The 19,958-nt window shown below is 39.2% G+C and overlaps 1 protein-coding gene across 1 annotated transcript in view; it reads right to left on the bottom strand.

The window, feature by feature from the left end:
* The window catches only part of LOC139725814 (uncharacterized), a 75,303-nt gene that overhangs the window by 2,390 nt on the left and 52,955 nt on the right, over positions 1-19,958 (bottom strand). Inside the window, exons 14-26 of the mRNA XM_071636895.1 lie at positions 17,337-17,500; positions 14,428-14,533; positions 12,336-12,482; positions 10,622-10,759; positions 9,969-10,097; positions 9,278-9,406; positions 8,466-8,600; positions 7,879-8,007; positions 6,045-6,173; positions 5,318-5,443; positions 4,450-4,606; positions 3,703-3,947; positions 4-129 (exon numbers count right to left, since the gene is read on the bottom strand). Of these exons, the coding sequence (XP_071492996.1) occupies positions 4-129; positions 3,703-3,947; positions 4,450-4,606; positions 5,318-5,443; positions 6,045-6,173; positions 7,879-8,007; positions 8,466-8,600; positions 9,278-9,406; positions 9,969-10,097; positions 10,622-10,759; positions 12,336-12,482; positions 14,428-14,533; positions 17,337-17,500 (1,860 nt within the window). The remainder of the gene's footprint in view (positions 1-3; positions 130-3,702; positions 3,948-4,449; positions 4,607-5,317; positions 5,444-6,044; positions 6,174-7,878; positions 8,008-8,465; positions 8,601-9,277; positions 9,407-9,968; positions 10,098-10,621; positions 10,760-12,335; positions 12,483-14,427; positions 14,534-17,336; positions 17,501-19,958) is intronic.

Genomic DNA, 19,958 nt, shown 5'->3' with positions numbered 1-19,958 from the left:
TACTTTTGGATTTACCCTGCTGCAGTTTATTGGGTTCTTTACCGTCAAACTTGTTGACGTTAGTTCGCAGTGGAGGGATTGCCGGTGGTATACACTCGTAGGAGTTAGTGGCTTTTTCACTGTGCACATCTACTGGGGCAAGGGTTAAAAAAACAACATAGGGGCATTGGACGAAACATTTGCATATTTGGTTACATCTGGCAGAGGCTAGGTGTAATTGCATAAAACAAGATATATATATGGGATGCAGCTCTGCACCACACAGAAACAATCCACAACAAGGATTTGGAGAGAGGACAACACAATGTCTACAAAACCAGCTTTACTGTGGGTAGCCCTGTATAAGTCTTCGAGGTATCATGGGACTGCTACAAAGCCTACAGTGTACATATAATCTTCTCTCAAACAAGTGACTGTCACTTCTGATCTAATAGCTAATGTGTCACTAAGTGCAGCTGTTCGATTTCAGTTGACCTTTTCAAAGTGCTTGAGCTGCAAACGGCAAAGTTTCTCTCTTCTGTTGGCGTCTACAATGTCATATTAAATGGGCTGTTATCATATGATGCATTCATGTTTGCTTCTTCAGTGAGTCAGAGACTCCAACCCAAAGCACCTTCTGATCTGGAGATTCTCCCGCCTGAAACCCCTAGCAAACGGGAGACTCCAAGTTGATGTGTGCGAAGCGCGAAGTTCCTAGGTTTCTAGATGTTCTCTGGTGCTTTCTAAGGCTTATTTTTTCAACATACGATAGCAATAAGTAAGAAATCCTTTCCATAACGGGAGACACAGAGCCAGGGCGGGAGAAATTAAATCATAAGCGGGAGAACGGGAGATTTTGCAAAAATGGGTTTTCGGCGGGAGATCCCCCGTCGAAAACGGGAGAGTTGGAGTCTCTGGTGAGTGAAATAGTATTCATCTGACAGCAATGATTCATTGCTTTGCAGTGTAATACTCTAAACCCACCCTTTAATTCAAAGGTGACCAGTGTCTTTGATATGCATTTTGCAATATGCTCTCATGTTTCTCCAAGTCCTCTATTGTCGCAAATGGCAATCAGGGATGAAATACAAATGAAAATGGTGCAAAAATTGTAACATTTTCGACAGATTTGGCTGCCACTGAACAACACAAAAATGAGCATCGTGGAAATGAGTGACAAGCTTTAAGTCTGAGTGAGGATTTGCATGTTTTGACAAAGAGTATAAATTGGTTTGCTCAGCATTACCCATGTTTAAAACAAACAAACAAATGAACAAAACTTTAAAAACCAGTGGTATGAGGGAAGCAGTATAGTAGCAATGTGAATACAACAGTTTGAATTTCTTGAATCAATCCTGTTATGACCCTACAAACATAGGCTCTACGGGTGAGCAAGAATGCCGAGATAGCCTTCAAAGCTGTCTGGGTTTTGATAATTGTGTGGTCAATTTCAATGGGAATAGAGGGAGAAAAAGAGACCACTGTACATCAAAAATGATTTCTTGAGAGAAACACTCCGGCCTCAAGCATATAATAATATGAACAAATGGAACTCAGTGGCTATATATTAAAGTCCTTACTGGAAGTGCATGGTGTTTGCCCTATGAAATCATTTCATGCAAAAGCTTGGACTGTGTATGTATTGTGGGCAGTATCTGGATGATTCTACAGAACAAGATGAGGATGGTGATGGGTTCAAGCAAAAACAAAGAGCTGAATTTCACTCAGAGAGATGTGGATGTATTGTATTTATGCACGACTACACAACACAAAGAGCATAATTTATACAAACACTGACAAGACAAGAGAATATTGTCAAAAAATCAGTTTAACTATTTTATGACATTCTGGATTAATGGCACACATTATATTCATCATATTATACCACCTTTTGAGATTATAAACTTTGTTTCACATTTCCCCTTTTTGTTAATAGGGAGCTTTAGATTTTAGACACGCGGACATTCAAAGGGAAAAAAACATGGTCCGAGCGTGCGCAGAAGCGCGCGTCAACTTGACCCGCGCTTCTGCGCACGCTCAAAACATGTTTTTTTCCCTTTGAACGTCCGCGCCTCCAAAATCTAAAGCTCCCTATTATCCACTAAAGAGAACACACATCTTTCCTGTTAAGCAAAGCCAACTATTGTAAGAGCCCGTAAGGAGCACGGCGATACTTGTTACGGGACTCCTATCATAAATGTATCAGTACTTTCTTTCCTGATGCTGAGACCACTGTGATTCTTTCTTCTTCTTCTTCTTCTTTTTTTTTTCAAGCATCAAGAGAAATATGTCGTGATATATTGCTGTAACTATGCGGATCAGAATTTGTCAGACTGACAATTATCAATACAATGAGACCAGGATTTTATGATTACAAGAATGATTGATTATGAACCTACAGATATGAGTTCTTGTAAGACATACATCAATGATATCAGTAATGACTTTAAACTTTAAACAACTAGTGAGAGTCCAAGTTTGTCTTGTCTTGAGAAATTTTGTCCAAAGAGTGATCCCGAAATTGACCATGCTATTCAGATACCAGTCTATTTCTCCTATTTCACACACTACAGCTTTCCAGCACTACTAGTCATCAGTTTAAACTTTTGTTAGGCTTCACTATGCACTATAAACATGACAACAGGTTTGCAATCTGCTCACACGCTGTATGGAATTGCAGGTGAGTATATATATGCAAGTATGAGTGGGATCAAACCTGCGTGAAATAAAACATGAGCTGCAGGGTGAGGCAAGCTTTGTGGTTTTTGCAATCTGCGCTGCACATTTCTAAACTTGTATTTTTTTTTTTTACCATATACGGTTTCATCCCTCCCCGAGGAGAGGGACGGTGGAATTCTTGTTTCGTAATCGTTATCTGCAACCTCTGCTCCGCCTACAGTCATACAATCACAGGCATAAACAAATGAATATGTTCATGCATAAAGTATACAGTATGATTTGGACACTGACACTGAAGCTTAAATGTCATATCACTTTCACATCTATATGGTAACATCACAAAAATAATGAGAGCAACTGAAATTTTCTACTGCTATAACTATATAGAATATTTCTTCAAGATTAACAAGCTACAAGTGACATGACAAGCAAGACACTATAATACGTCTTTGCTGAAAGATTAATGAGACAGAATTACTGACAGACTGACAGAGACGGACACTGCAGTCTTAAGATTAAACAAACTCTTGCAACATTCTTTGGAGAAACTAAACAGAAAGCATGTTGATAAAAAAGAATGTAGATTGGTGAGGGGAGAAACATATTGAGAAGGACCTATGGGACGGCTGAAGGAAAAGACATATAACTGGAAAAACAGACATCAAAGGATTTATGGCAAAAGAAAAATATAAAGATGTCAAGTTGGTGGAATGAAGGAGGGAAGACGGTCAAAGTAAAAAATCCACTCATTCAATGTTCACGATGATGTATGGAATATAATCAAACAGAACACGGAAAATTGCATTGAAATGTGACTGGCACCATTGCCGTGTCTAATTTGCATATGCAATTTTGACAGAAATTACTCTTAATGTCAAATTTGAATGACTTTTTTTTAAACTGTTGTTTGTTTGACATTACTGTTCTTGTTAAAGTCAACATGAACATTAGAAACGACCTACATGAATGTGCATTTCTGTCTATATGAGAGGGGTAAGAAAGATAGAAAATGAAAGACACATAGATTGTGAGAGAAGCACTTACCCGTCATTTTACCCCCGACAGCTCCTCCCCCACACACCCCATCATCTTCAATGTTCTTGACTGGGGCCATGAAGAGCGGGTTGACGTTCTGCAGCTTGAGGTTGTTGGGGCTGCTAGACTTGGCCTTGGCTCCCCCCTTTGGCTTGGCCGCACCCAGGGGGGAATCCCTGGCTGGAGGCAGGTGGTGTGTATTGCTGTTTGATACCACAGTGGGTCCACCGTTCAGCATGTCGCCCCTTGAATACCTGATGGTTGATGTTCAATAGATACTTCTTTTCAAGAATTGAAACTGTACTGCCAAGCTACATCACTTTTGTTTTAAACAAATGCACAATAACTTATCAAAAATGTTACACTAAAGAGTTTATCAATGAGAAAGATATTTTATGACCACTTTCTAATATGTTTGGTGTACGTGACATGAGTATAAAACAAGACTGTATTGCCTACGATATTAATCACACTGGTTGAAGGGTTGTAGCTCATATGGTAAACCTCATAACTGAGATTCAAAATGCATAATTAAGTTGGATATCATTAGAAATCATAACGGATAACAGAAAGAGGCAGATATTACACATGCCCTACATTCCAGCCCATTATCACACTACAGGTGGAAGTGCATATCATTCAACCAACACCAACCGCTCCTTGCGCTGCATCCACTGTACACAAACACAGAGCAAGTCACTGGACCCCCCCCCCCCCACACACACACACACACACAAATGCATCCCTAATACTCACGAGACAGCGAAGCCGTAGTCGGGCTTGCCCTGGTATCTACGCCTCCAGAGGAAGACCAACATGAGGAGGATGACAAGGACGAAGATGACGATACCCATGATGATACCGATCATGGGGCCACCTGTCATCAAACTGGTCTGCTTGTTTTGGACACCAACTAATAAGAAAATGACAAAACATTCAAAAATATCAGTGGACTCTACACTTCATGAAAATACATCATCCCTAAACCACCCATCTATCTACCTATCTATATCACCATCTATGTATCTAAACATATACACATATATTTTCTACCTTCCATCTATCTTTACATATGTTTCTACCTATGTACCTACCTATTCATTTATTTTTTCATTTGTCTTTTTATTTATTTATCTATTCATTCATTCATTCATTCATTTATTCATTTATTCATTTATGTATTCATTCATTCATTCATTCATTTATTTATTTATTTATCTATTTATTCATCTATTTATTTATTTATTTATTTCTCTTTCTATCTACCATTCATTCCTTATCTCTTGCTCTTTCTCTCTTACAGACACCTCACAATCACACAACACACATATCCTCTGCAATGCACAGCTATTTGCAATGTCACTTTACCATGCCATATTTTGTATCATATTTATCTATTTATCTATAGCATCTCTGATAGGGCTTGCCTCTGATATTCAAATTCTTTGATATTGTTGGCCTTCTCATATATCCAAACTATGCTTAACTACGAAACATACACATGTTTTCTGTGTTATTACACTGCTTGCTACATCAGTTTCTATATATTGCAAATATCAATCGATCAATCAAATTGATCGATCAGGCCGACAGTGGGTTGGTCAGTCAAGTTTATGGGACTCACCAATTTTGCAGTTTCCGTTCAGGGTCCTGTCTGCACAAATACAGCCAAGCACCGAGTCACAGATGTAGTGGTCTGGGCATTCACATCTTTCCTTGCAGTTAATTCCATAGAAGCCAGGACCACAAACTGACAGGATAGAGAGAGAAATCACAATATTTAGTGTGTGAGCAAGGAGTGAGTAGTTCTGAAATAAACCCACTTACCACCATGATGTTTGTCAACCAACAACCTAAGAGATTTGTTGGTTGTTACACTGATGTCAGTGCTATCTATGATTAAACACTATACCACATTATCATAGTTTTTCACTCTTCAATTTAAGGTGAAAGACAATGGAAGAATGGAAGAAAATAAACTACAGAATTCAATAAAAGACACTTTCTGATCTTCTACGACTCCCACTAATAAACTGACCCAAGTAAACATAACCAAATTAAAAAATGAGTGAGCAAACATTGTAAGGGTGAATGCATAAGGAAGACAATTTATACAGAGAACACTGACATACTGTACATGATCCTTATAATATCCACCTTTCCTATGACATGACTTCTATTCAATAACTATATAATCATATCACCAAATTCAATGCCCATATAACTAAATCATCTTTTCCTTTTTCATCTTTACGGCATTGTGCACATTGTTTTTATTTTCTCCTTCTTTTTTATCTGAGCTATAAAAAAAAGCTACGAGAAAACGGAGGTCCAAGATCAGGAAGTCCAACCTTGAGCGCATGAGGGCCCATGAAATCCTGCCGGACAGAGACAATCACCCCTCACATGGTCACAAGAAGCTGTCCAGGGACAGGAGCAGGAGCTGTTACAGTAGTGACCATACCGACCATCTGGACATCCTGTTACAGTGGTCAAAGTGGACATGATAATATCATTGGATTTTTTATTTCAATATTTGAAAAGAATGATTATAATGTACATCTCTTGTTATATATATAAATGTGTTTTTTTTATAATAAATTCTAAACTAGAAATGTCGCTATGGCGACTGATGCCTCCGCCATAATGCATGATTCTCCCAATAGGCGTATAGTACAATGTCTTCACAATGTGTGATCCATGACAGTTTCACGTAACTGGCAAAATATTGAAATGACAGGTTTGTCAGAAATGTCTTGAACTGGGTTTGCTTTAATTTTCTAAGAGTGCAGGTACACATATTTGGGGAATTGAGAATTTTTACTTGAATTCTGACAGACCGTTTTATAAGTTTATGCATTGAGTAATTTCCAAGGTATGAAGAAAGAGTGTAATGACGGTACAAAATTGATTTTTTTTTTTTTTTTTTTTTGGGGGGGGGGCATTGAAACCTGGCCTTTGACCCTTAACCTTTGACCTTTGACCTTCTGGCTGGAAATTTCCAAGAGAATCTCCATTAGGTAATGCATGTAATAAGTTTTGAAACTAATAATGCAAGCATTGCATATACTAGTATATGAGGGAAATAGTAAAATTTTGAGGAGTTGACCTTGACCTTTGACCCCTGACTATTAACCCATGACCCCTAAATTCCCTAGATAATCCCTGCCAGTCAGTACATGCGTATGTACCAAGTTCCACGAAGATACATTAAAACCATTTGCAAGAAAAGTGATATTGCAACATTTTCACCTAATCTTTGACCTTTTGACCTTTGACCTTATGACATGAAACTCTCTCTGGAGAATCTTTACGCAGTAGTACATGTCCACACCAAGTTTCAAGAAAATACCTTTGGGCATTGCATAGATATGGGGGGAATTGCAACATTTGTAGCATTTGACCTTGACCTTTTGACCTTTGACCTCTTGCCAATGTCACTAAAATCATATCAACTAATTGTCCCATCATACATCATCCTCCAACAAAGTTTGGTGAAATTTACTCCATCCAGTCTCGAGTTATCGCGTAAACGGATACAATTTCATGATTTGACCTTGACCTTTGACCTTTGACCTTTTGCCGATTTCACCCAAAATCTAATCAAATAATTGCCTCATCATACTTCATACTTGGACCAAGTTTGGTAAAATTCCAGTGAATATTACTCAAGTTATCGCGTAAACGAAAGCGGACGGACGGACGTACGGACGTACGGACGTACGGACGTACAGACGTACGGACGTACGGACGTACGGACGGACGGACAACCCGAAAACATAATGCCTCCGGCACCACTTCGTGGCGGAGGCATAAAAAGTGTAAAAAAATTGTTGATCTGCACTACATTTTGTCCTATTCAGCACCGGTGCTAACCCCAAAGGTCAACATAATATAGTATACAATTTTCATACACTTTAATAATATAGGCATCTTCTTAATTACTATGAAAAAGACATATTGACTATTTCAAAGGTTCTTTTTAAATAAAAGTTATTAGTATGTTTACTTCAAAACTGACACAAGTTGATAGTGGGAGTTATATTTTGAGTTACACTTGATATATCTGTAGTTGAGAAGACTCGATATGTTTCCTTTGTAATGACTTCTACATTTGACAACAACTGATGTTACAGAAAGGTAAGTGAGGAGGGATTATGAAGTAGATAGGAGCTGGCTTCTTACTCGTCTCACACAGCTCCCCCATCCATCCAGGCTTACACCGACAATCTCCAGTCACTGGGTCACAGGTGGCTTCATTCTGACACTTGCAGTCAAACTGGCAGTTCATACCGTATGTCCCTGTAACACACACTTGGGTAGTGTGACAAAAATACACAAAACTTATCAAAACAGAACATATTCAAGGGTACATAAAGCATGACTGCATCTTGAACATGACAAACAAATGCCAAAATTCACAAAGGTAGTTTACATAAAATCCAGAGCTGAAGTTTAGTCCACAGACTTGCACAAGTCACAAATATGGATATCTTGCATGTACATTTAGCCTGTGTCACTTCATTGTTGGACCCCTACTTGCATAGACTAAGAGTCAAGACATTTACGCAATCAAAATTTGTGTTTACAATCCAAGGACCGTATATAAGCTTCCTTCAAGAATTCCTGCCAATGTGATGTTCTGCTCACATCTGTTGAACATCATAATCTTTTTCGACACATGAAACCAAGAGTACTATACCACACACAGCCATTTTCTCTATATATACACAGACAATTCTTACACGACAATGCACAGCTGATAAACTTACTTTTCTCACACTGGAGACCGCGGTATCCGGTGGCGCAATCGCATCTACCGGTCAGTGGATGACAGGATGCAGTGCCGTCTTCTGAGCATTTACACATCAGTCCACATCCCTCACCATACTGACCCTTTGGACAACCTGCAGAGCATCGAAAGTGGACACAACACAGCTTATCTTACAAGGGTTCATCAACTATAAACATGTGCACACTGATTAACACTGTAAGATTACTTTTGAAACATCTACTAATCTTCATTCACCATCAATAACACAGCTACTGACCTGTCCAAGTTAGAATTCAGCGACATTGTCGAAAATTAACATTGTAAAAAATTAACACGGTCAAAAATTCAAAGTAGTACCATATTTCACATTTTTTCCCGCATTAAACGCAGGAATCAGACATCTGTAACAAGAATTGACAAAGCTTCTGACTCAAGAATTCAAAAGGTTTGGGGATTTGCAATTATAGAAAAAAGAGGTTACAGGAGAAGGTTCACACGCATTCAAACATGAAAATTGTCAAGTTGAGCAGAAGCTTTGGTTTAAAAAAAAAAAAGAAAAAGACGACTCATGCCATCTTTCTCTCTCTCGAGGGGGGAATATCTTGGATTCTTTAGGTTAAACATATATCATTGAAACATATCCAATATATCCAAGGCCTCATTGTACAGACAAAAAATGCCACATATTTCTTCTTCTTTTCTTCTAAAGTGGAAGATGAAGACAGAGCTCATGACCTTGCACTAATCAAACTTATTGTATTCCCTGATGATCTCGGTAGGTCACAAAATTTGGTATAGAGCTATGCTTACTCTCTGTGCACCTCGGCCCCCACCTTCCGATGGGACAGATACACTCTCCATCATACGGCTCACACTGGATGCCCTCCCCACAGTCACAGGTGAAGGCGCAGCCGTAGCCATAGGTGCCGGCAGGACAGACTGGTGAGGAAAACAGGAATGTTACATCATATAATTGAGATGTTGAATATACCTACAGCTCATAGATACAGAACTGACACTGTTAGTACCATTGCCTTCACATGCCACTCTTTAAGTACATGATAGTCTTGTCTTTATCTGTGATTAGGTTACATTGCATCACTTTGTTGTAAAATAAATTAAGATTGTAAGACTGAGCAGACAGGAGTAAGTGAACCTTGCATACATCTAGGCTCACAAAAATATCAAGGGAAAACAAAGAAACTAATGTACATCAAAACTGAAATGGCATTTCAGAAACAGCAACATCCATATCTTCCTTAAAGAAATATCACCCCCTCCCTACATACAGTAAATGCCTCTCTAGAGATGAAATCAATCTCATAGAGCCATTGATGATAACTCTCATTTCTTGATGAAAACAAGATTAACACTCTTGGTACCACTGTCTTCAAGTGCCATCATTGTTGTACACAACAATTATGCCTTCAGCTATGATGAGATTTGATGGGTTAATTGCGATGAAGTCATTCACAGAGGAGCTGAGCGTAGGCAAACTTACCCTGGCTGCAGTCACTACCCATCCAGCCAGCAAGGCATTCACACTGTCCAGTGACTGGGTCACATGTTGAGTTCTTGCTACAGGAACAGCTCTGTAGGCAACCTGGTCCATAAGTACCTCTTGGACACACTGTAATGACACGATAAACATGACCACTATCCGCTAGAATAGATGTTTCAACACACACACACAAATGGCCACTATTACTTGGAATGGTCATCATAAGATAAATGACCATTACCAAATGGAATAGATTTTACAACACAAATGACAACTTTTTACTGAATGGTCATTATTAAAACACAAAACCCCCATGGAACGGTGTCAATTCCACCCCTCCCCCAAGTTTTCAAAGTACCCACATCATTCACATATAAACTACCTCTATGCTGACTAGAATACAAGAATAATGCTTAACTACTGAACACAAGACTAACACAAACTCGTAATATCTATCACAATCTATCTATCTATTTCTATCACACAGAATCAATCAGCTGCAGAGATAATCTCAAGGCTCAATTTGCATATCACATAAATTCACGCTGTATATTCAACATGAGTATACAAGGAACCATTTAGATATGTACCATTCGAAACAGTATGCTGAAACATAATGATGTCTGCATGAGGTTTCTAATCACTTCCATTACCTGTATCACAGTTGGCCCCTTGGTATCCAGGTGAACAGGTGCAGCTTCCATCTCTCGGGTGACATGAACCGTTGCCAAGGTGACAGGAGTCGGGGCAGGAGAACTGGCAGAACTGGCCATAGGTTCCCGCAGGACAAACTGATGTGGATGAGAGCAAGACACAGAAGCTTGATATACTGTAAAAGTAAACATTTTCGCGCTTGAACAAATTGAGATCCTATCCCCTAGGGATGCTACCTGCCAAGTTTGGTGAAAATCGGTCGAGGGGTTCTCAAGAAGAAGATGAAAATGTAAAAAGTTAACGCACGACGGACGCCGGACGAAGAGCGATCGCAATAGTTCACTTGAGCCTTCGGCTCAGGTGAGCTAAAAAGTGATAATAATAAAAGGAGACAGGCCACGCCTTTTATTAGGATCTCTTTGTTTCATCTTGCTATTGGATATCTCAGCCATTTCAAAACCGATTTTCATCAAATAAACTGTTGATACCCATTAGAATTGCATGCTCTTTGACATCTCATAGAGTGGTTTCTGAATATCTAACAAAACGTTAAAAGCTAAATCCTCACCTCAACCAGAACTGTACAGTCCCTTTAACAAGTGGAAGCCACACTCTCAAGAACTTTGTGATGACATACCAGAATTTTCATACACATAACTACTGATATTCTTTTTAATAATCAATTTCCTGTGAAAAGTTCAACTCATATCACAGAATATATCAAAGATGTAATAGTCCCAGTCATTTGAGGGGATGCTAATACCTACCTCCACACCAGCACACAGGAATTGGATTCCGCACTAATTAATGACACACAGATTTCCAACCATTACCATACAACAGTAATGTGGGCACCCAGTCATACCTTCTTGAATGTATGGTAGTCGAGTCTACGACCACAACCTAATCCCATCCACCCTGCGTCCATGGTTTCACGCTCATTTTCGGGGGAGAACACATCGTGAGAAAAAGGCACACAAGTAATCCCCACAATGATGTGTTCATACGTGACTGGTGTGTCACTGCAAAAATTCCATTTGTTATCATCAACGATGATTAAGGAATCCTAACCCTCCCAGATTTGAAACCTCAGCAACTAGTAGCTACAAGCTGCATATCTTTAAGAGAACACTCAAATGATAAAATAGTACCAGCCTAATTCAATCACCTAGGTATCCATGTGAACCTCCTCTCCACATGAACTGAATAGTCATCTTTGGCAAGGGGATGGGGTAGGGGACTGAAGTCCATGAATAACTGTCTTTTTTTTTTCTCATTATAATCTTATCCATTTATCGTTTGTTTCTTTCTCTCTTTTTTTTTTGGGGGGGGGGGGGTAAGATGGAGGGAAGAAAAATCATTTGAGCCTTGTTTTGTGTATGTTCACACATAATTATCTATTTCTCTATAACTGATTCTTAACTTGGAAAAACATTTACAATGATAAGAGATTCTTTGTTTCACATTTTGGTAAATCTTTTTTCTAATTTTATGCAGATTTCATGACATTACATAGTTTCATATAATCTTTCTCCAATATAACATATGCAGTGAAATTCAGAGGTACCAATTTGATGACAACAAACAATAATTTCAGCAGTGAAATCTCCCTTCCCCCAGAACATGATGGATTTAACACAAATACCCAAAATGAACATTAGAGTGATAACACCCATAGGCAGATTTTAAAGTGAGGAAAGTTTGAAGTCACACCTAATTCACAGAATTCTCCTATGAAACCAGGTGGGCAGAGGCAGGAGCCATCGGTCGGGTGGCAGGTGCCTTCATTCTCACAGGTACAGGTCAAGGAGCAGTTAGCTGACCAGTAGCCGTCCGGACACAGGCTGGAGCACAGGACACCTGGTGGACACAAGTAGGAAAGAATGAATCATTGCATGAATGACTGACTGACTGACTGAATGTATGAATGAATGAATAAATGACTGACTGACTGACTGAATGTATGAATGGATGACTGAATGAATGAATGAACAAGGAAAAGTAGAAATTACGCGGTGCGTAATATATGTCCCCGCCGGAAGTAGCATTTTGTAGCAAAACGTGCAATATAGGTAAAAAATCAAGGTCAAAGGTCAAAGAAGTCAAAGGTCAAAATTCTGTGTAAAAGTTTTGAAGCCCTCACCTAGTGCCATCACATAAAGCAAACGGAATCGAAATCGGGTTAGAAATGGCGAAGGAGTAGCATTTTATAGCCAATGTACAATGCAGGTCAAAAATCAAGGTCAAAGGTCAAAGAAGGCAAAGGTCAAAATTCTGTGTAAAGTTTTGAAGCCCTCACCTAGTGCCATCACATAAAGCAAACGGAATCGAAATCGGGTTAGAAATGGCGAAGGAGTAGCATTTTGTAGCCAATGTACAATACAGGTCAAAAATCAAGGTCAAAGGTCAAAGAAGGCAAAGGTCAAAATTCTGTGTAGAAGTTTTGAAGCCCTCACCTAGTGCCATCACATAAAGCAAACGGAATCGAAATCGGGTTAGAAATGGCGAAGGAGTAGCATTTTGTAGCAAAATGTACAATACAGGTCAAAAATCAAGGTCAAAGGTCAAAGAAGGCAAAGGTCAAAATTCTGTGTAGAAGTTTTGAAGCCCTCACCTAGTGCCATCACATAAAGCAAACGGAATCGAAATTGGGTTAGAAATGGCGAAGGAGTAGCATTTTGTAGCAAAATGTACAATATAGGTAAAAAATCAAGGTCAAAGGTCAAAGAAGGCAAAGGTCAAAATTCTGTGTAGAAGTTTTGAAGCCCTCACCTAGTGCCATCACATAAAGCAAACGGAATCGAAATCGGGTTAGAAATGGCGAAGGAGTAGCATTTTGTAGCAAAATGTACAATATAGGTCAAAAATCAAGGTCAAAGGTCAAAGAAGTCAAAGGTCAAAATTCTGTGTAGAAGTTTTGAAGCCCTCACCTAGTGCCATCATATAAAGCAAACGGAATCGAAATCGGGTTAGAAATGGCGAAGGAGTAGCATTTTGTAGCAAAATGTACAATATAGGTCAAAGGTCAAGGTCAAAGGTCACGACTGAAATTCTGTGTAGAAATTTCAAAGCTCCCATGTAGTGCTATCATATAAAGCAAACAGAATCAAAATTGGCTCATAAATGACAGAGAAGTAGCAAATTGAAGATTTTGATCACACACGGACGCACACGGACACACGGACACACGGATGGACGGACGGACGGACACACGGACGGACGGACACACGGACACACACACGTACGGAGCCCGTTTCATAGTCCCCTGCTCGAACTCGTTCGGCGGGGACAAATAAGTAAATAACTGACTGACTGACTGACTGAATGAATGAATGAATCAATGAATGAATGAATGAATGAATGAATGAATGAATGAATCAATCAATCAATCAATCAATCAATCAATCAATGAATCAATGAATGAAGGAACGACTACAGAAAATGAATTCAATATGTATTGACAGAATGACCACATGAAAGAGCCGATGAATGAAGACTGAGTAAGCAAATGAATGAATGAATGAATGAATGAATGAATGAATAAATAAATGGAGGAAGTACACAACTGCATGAAGGAATGGATGAATGTGTAATGAAATCAGTCAAGAAATATATGAATAATGATTAAGTTCATAACTCTTACATTATCTCATTAACTTTAGCAAAAAATGAAAATGCAGTCACTAGACATGCATTGTACATCACTTCTTCTAGCACTGACTGACTGTACAGCCCTGCTAATAGACTGATATATTATCAATGATTTTCACTCCTAACTACAGGGCACATGGGACAACACTCTCACCTGTATAGTTTCCTGTGCACTGACAGCTACCATCCACATTGGAGCACGTCGTCGAGTGTTCGCAGTAGTCACAACGATTCAAACAACCAGTGCCGAATTGCTTGGGCTGAAATGATAGAGACAAACAAATTTTCAGTGTAAAGAAGACTCTTCTCACTGTATTATTTCACAATACAAATACTGTACAAGCTGTTATTTTCACGTACAGATATTTTTGCAAATGAGGAGGTCACAGACATTTGTGCAAGATTTTGATTTTGCTATTTGAAACTGAGGCTTTCATAAGTGTACTATTACCCTCGTGTATGATGACATTTTCATGTGTTGTTAAATTCGCGGTCCAACATTGATTTGTAAAATTCACTTTAATTCACTTCAATTCAAACCCTAACTAAAACAGCCTAGAATTGTATATGATACAGGTACATTAGGAAAGCTCCAATACACACAGCAAACTACAGTGTATTTCTTTATGAAGAAGCAGGTAAACACAAGCATATTTGCTACAAGAAATACTAAAATGAGGGCATGTGTGTGAATACTTTCTTTTCTACAATTCAGAAAGTAGTGGAAATGAACAGATTTATTGCTACCACACCATTCAAAGAAAAAAAAAAATCATTTAAGAAGTGAAATTCAATATCTTTGTCCGTTAAAAAAAAAATGGATCAGTGAAGATGATGTGAAAGCACACAGGAAATTCGTGTTTAGAAGTGCAGTGCATTAATTGACCAATTTCATCGCCAACTTCTCAAGGCTATATTTACTGCCTTCCTGTTTCATCCGTAGAGAGAGAGAGTCAGCTACCTTCTCTACAGGATCCAGCGTATTTCCTCTTGCATAACCAGTGAAAAAAAATCAGCATTTCCAATTCATTCCTGCCAGTTTCAGTCCCTGGCACAATGCCAAGAAGAGAAACCACAACCTTCATTCAGAAGTCCCCGCGGCAGGCCGGACACCAGCAATGCTAGAACAAACACAGATGGTTGTAGTGGCAGTCGTCTAGAACTTACTGCCTGTTTGTTTTGGTTGGCCATGTATGAAATATCAATAAATGCACACCTTGCTCAAAGGCTTCTCCCACAGCGGCATATTTCCCTATTCTTTAGGCTCCATCATAAATAAAAAGCTTATCCCTAGATACACATTTGAAGCTTTTTGCCCTTTCTGAACAGAGTTGTGACAGTGTGGATTATCTGACAGAGAAGGACTCTAGCAAGCAAGGAATGGATGAAGCCATTTCATGATTACTGGTAAAGAGTACTAATCCAAATGTTGGGGGAGCTGTGGCTTGATTATTCACTGATCTTTTTGACTTTCAGCAGTTCCCACTAAATCACGAACAGATCTCTTTTGTAGATTTTGGTAAGGAAACACCTGACCTACTTCTAGCACTTAAAAATTTTGGCATCATCAAACTTTGGGGAAAAACCACCTAAAATATGTGGACTATGTAAAAAAAACAAGTGCATCCCTTTCAAAATACTCTTGCCCTTTGTTTCTCCAGATTATTGAATTTCAGACTAGTCACCACAAGTTTGACACGACTGGCTAAAATCACTACCTGTGGTTGATATCATCAAAAACAATGTTCCTCGAGAGCAGTCATAACTTGACAGGCATTGAAAATATGACTTTACAAAATGATTCACATCGTATCCTCATCATCAGTCCACCTAACATATTTGAAATTACACTTCAGGATGAAGACGCAAACTCTCAGGCATGAATATTCCCAAGTGAATTAGTAAAAGGAAAAAATGAAGGTCATGCAATAGAGACAAATATTTCCCCCACCGGTGCCAGTGGGAGCAGTCTCTTGCTCAGCGAGGGTTCCTCTTCGCTAAGGTTGAGGGATATTTTAATGTTTTTGAGGCTGTGGGGGGAAGACTTCTGGAGGTTCTCCCGATCACAAAATTAGTCCCATGTGTGATGTGCAGACATGTGAGCAGTGCTCATTGCCAGTACCTGGGGCCAGGGCCAGGGAAGTCCCAGGTACCTGGGAGAAATCTCCGCCTAATTCTCACTCACAGTGTGGCACACCACCACTACAGGATCACAGCATACTCCTGAGCCTCTATCAAACAGCGTTTCACACTGGCAATGCGATATTTCTAGCAGAAACAACCTTGATAACCCATCACAAAGCTTTCTGCTTTCTGTTACTGGCACACTGCACTGGGTAAGGGCAAATCTTGGCTCGATTGTCACATTATGATTTCTTAATTTGCTTTCTTTTATCAGCTGCACAGATGAAACTGATCATTAGCCCCTAAATCTGAATCAAAATAGCTTGATGCTGATCTATTTTCAGGTACAAACCTTGATGATGTGAAAGGGGAATGTCTGCAAGGTACTCATCGGTAAGTAAATAATCTAACATCTACACAAAACTTCTTAGCGCTTGACAAGTAGAATATGTATTCACCCTTGTGAAGATATACCAGTGCATGTTAATGTGTAGAAGGTTGAATCATGTGAGCAAAACTATCTTAACATTAGAACAGGATCCTTGTATCACTAACACAATAGGGAAAAAGAGACACTCTAATTCCAGGCTACTACAAGCTGCAATCTATTGGATCATATTTTGTTCTACCAAAGCAAATTGAAAAACTATGAAAATTCCATATTTTATCCACTCTTCTGTTAACAATGATACCAGAGTACTTGCAGCCGTCTTTGACTTTTAAACGCAGTTCATCATGTAAACTAAACTAGGTTGATAGCATGTACTTTTAGGTTTAATACCAAAGGGTGACTCAACTGCACAATAGTTTCAGCACATTATGGCACAGCTTTTAACATCATCTGCTTTATGTTAATGGAATATAAAAGTCAGATATAACTGCTCCATGACCTAAATCTTTCTTTATCAGTTGAATATGATAAATTAGCATGGTACTCACATCACAAGCTATGAGACAGGAAGGCCGGAGCCAGCCAGGGGTGCATTCACACACCCCTGTCACAGGGTCACATGTTGCTCCATTGCCACACTCACAGGTGTTGCTGCACCCCTCGCCATAGGTCCCAGACTCACAGGGGTGGCTACACTGCACCCCTTGCCAACCTGGAAGAAGATGAAAAGAGACCAAATCAAACTTAAACAACCAAAAAATCTATCGCACATTACCCATAGCAGGTCAGAAGGGCACTAGCTCCAGACTTAATACAGCATGAACGTCTTTCTACAGCTCTAATTTGATGATGCAATGCATGCCTTGACTGTCCTCTCCTTTTCAGGATAGGGGAAACTGAGGAAGTTCTTATATTTGGCATGTCTAACTAACAAGGGATGCTAACATGCAGATTGTAGAAATGAGGATTGGTCATATCTACTAAGACAGAGGATAAATTTACTGTGATACATGAATAAACATCAATACAAAGTCTGTAGGAGAATGACCATTTAAAACCGTGACACATTGAAGAGTAGTTCCGAGTATACTCGAGCAGGTGTCTATTGGAAATGCGTGTTACAACAAAATCAGTTTGTCCTCAACGGGTTAAGTGGAAACCCTCCAATTTCGAAACACAATGAAGGAAATACGCAAGTACTAAAAGAAACAAATACAATTTTCATCGCTCTTTCAAAACTGAAATCTTACATTGCATAAAAGTCCTTTACCCCTTTCATTTTCACTTTTATGAGGATACAGATCTTCAGATTAGTAGGACAGCTTTCATTCAAAGCTATGAAAGGCTCCTCCTAGTGTAACCTGATACTTTTCAGGGCCCTGAAGGCTAACAATACCATTCACTCTGTCATTTAAGCATCAAATTGATGTCAATCTTGGCAAGCACATGATCATGGACAATATACCTTCTCATTCTCAGTGAATACGGAGGAAGTCTGACCTGAAATGTGATACCTGTGTTCCTGTCACTGAATACCAGTTAAAACAGAAATTTCATGGCATTCATGAAGGGCTTGCCGAATAGAGCTAGACTAGTTTCATGATTGTGCAATGCAAGTCATAGATGGGGAAGAAGATTGTTAGAACCGGAATCATTTCAGATGCATCTGTCATCTTGGGAACAGGTGGATGTCATAACACCTTTGAGAGTTTCCTTTCTGAAATATCCTTTCTAACAAGATTCCCCACATCTTCTGTTGAATGATTATTTCTCAAATGTGGATACACCGCAATCAATTTCATACAGTCTCCCAAATTGACAACAAGTTAAAGAAGCGCCCGCAAACATCGACGATAAAATGAATCGTCGCATAACTAGTCAATACCAAGCCTAAGGAGCAATCGGTGTGAAACACGGCAAACAGTTAAACCTTTTCAAGCTGACAGCGCATGCTGCCAATTTCATGCGCAAGTTTACGGGATTAAGGCATAAGCAGTGATATCCTCTAGTGATCGACCCTTCCCACTTCTCGCAGCAAACGATTCCCCAGTGTAAGGTTTCTGGCATGACGAAAAAAAAAAGGAGGAGAACTGGGTAAATTTCCCCCTCCCCCAATCAGACATGTGACTCTTTATCCCAATATGTTGGGTGCTGATGAGCCTGAGAGATTGGCTTCATGCCCCCTCTTTACCCTTTACCCTTCTCATGCCACTGCTGGCGCTGAGGTGGACACTGATTCTCAAATGAGTCATGTTTGAATCAACACTCCCACTCGCTTCAAATAACTACCATTAGAACTGAGCCTCCTTCAACACTCAGGCAAGCCTGTCAAATGTTGATCCCTTCTAATCTGCCCTATCTTGATGTCCTCTCCCCCTTCACTCTTCTTCTTCTTCTTTTTTCTGTACATTTATGTCAAATCTTTAAAAAACGCACACTTTGATTGCTTACTTCTTGTTGTTTTTTTCTTGCAAAAGGGAAACATCTTAACGGGATTCTTCCTCACACTGTCTTTTCTACATCTTGTACATTTGCATGTTGCATTACGTCAATGATGTAACATGCCTAAAATAGATTATTAGATAAGGGATTGACTAAAGCTGAAAAAAAAACAAAACAAAACAAAACATACGTGCCTGATTATGGGGTGATAGTACAGTGTTAGAAAAGTTTTTAAAGAGCACTGAAATTTCAATATTTGTCTCATATCTTATGTAAAACTGAATTATCTCAGGTAGCAAGTGATCACTGTGGTGGCCAGACCAAAACATGTGGAAATACAAATACACATGCACATATATCCACATGAAAATTGTATGACCCCCTATTTGATTCTGTTTTTGCTTTCTTTCTCTCATCAAGCTTATAAGTCTCAACACAATGTTTAAGAAACAGGGACCCAATTTGTACAAAACTGTCCAAATGCTATTGTTTGTTTCGGAATTTCTGGGACTTGCACAGTTTACTTTTCATGTATAAAAAAGAATGCAAGATGCTTGACATGTTGGTTTTTGCAAGAGGTTTTCCCAAGACTAATGCCGACTTTAAATTTGACGTCACCATCATTCTAATCTTGCATACTTTGCTCCTAGTTCTTGCTTCCAGTGACAACACAGCTCAAGTATCTTTCTACTAGCAGGTGTTACAGCATGATACCGGTTTTAGCACCC

The sequence above is a fragment of the Diadema antillarum genome, unplaced genomic scaffold (genome assembly GCF_040938485.1).
Source record: "Diadema antillarum isolate AM-2024a unplaced genomic scaffold, OU_Dant_1.0 seq00000059_RagTag, whole genome shotgun sequence".
NCBI lineage: Eukaryota > Metazoa > Echinodermata > Echinoidea > Diadematoida > Diadematidae > Diadema > Diadema antillarum.
Note: the sequence above shows the minus strand (reverse complement) of the source record. Positions and strands in the feature narration are given on the sequence as shown.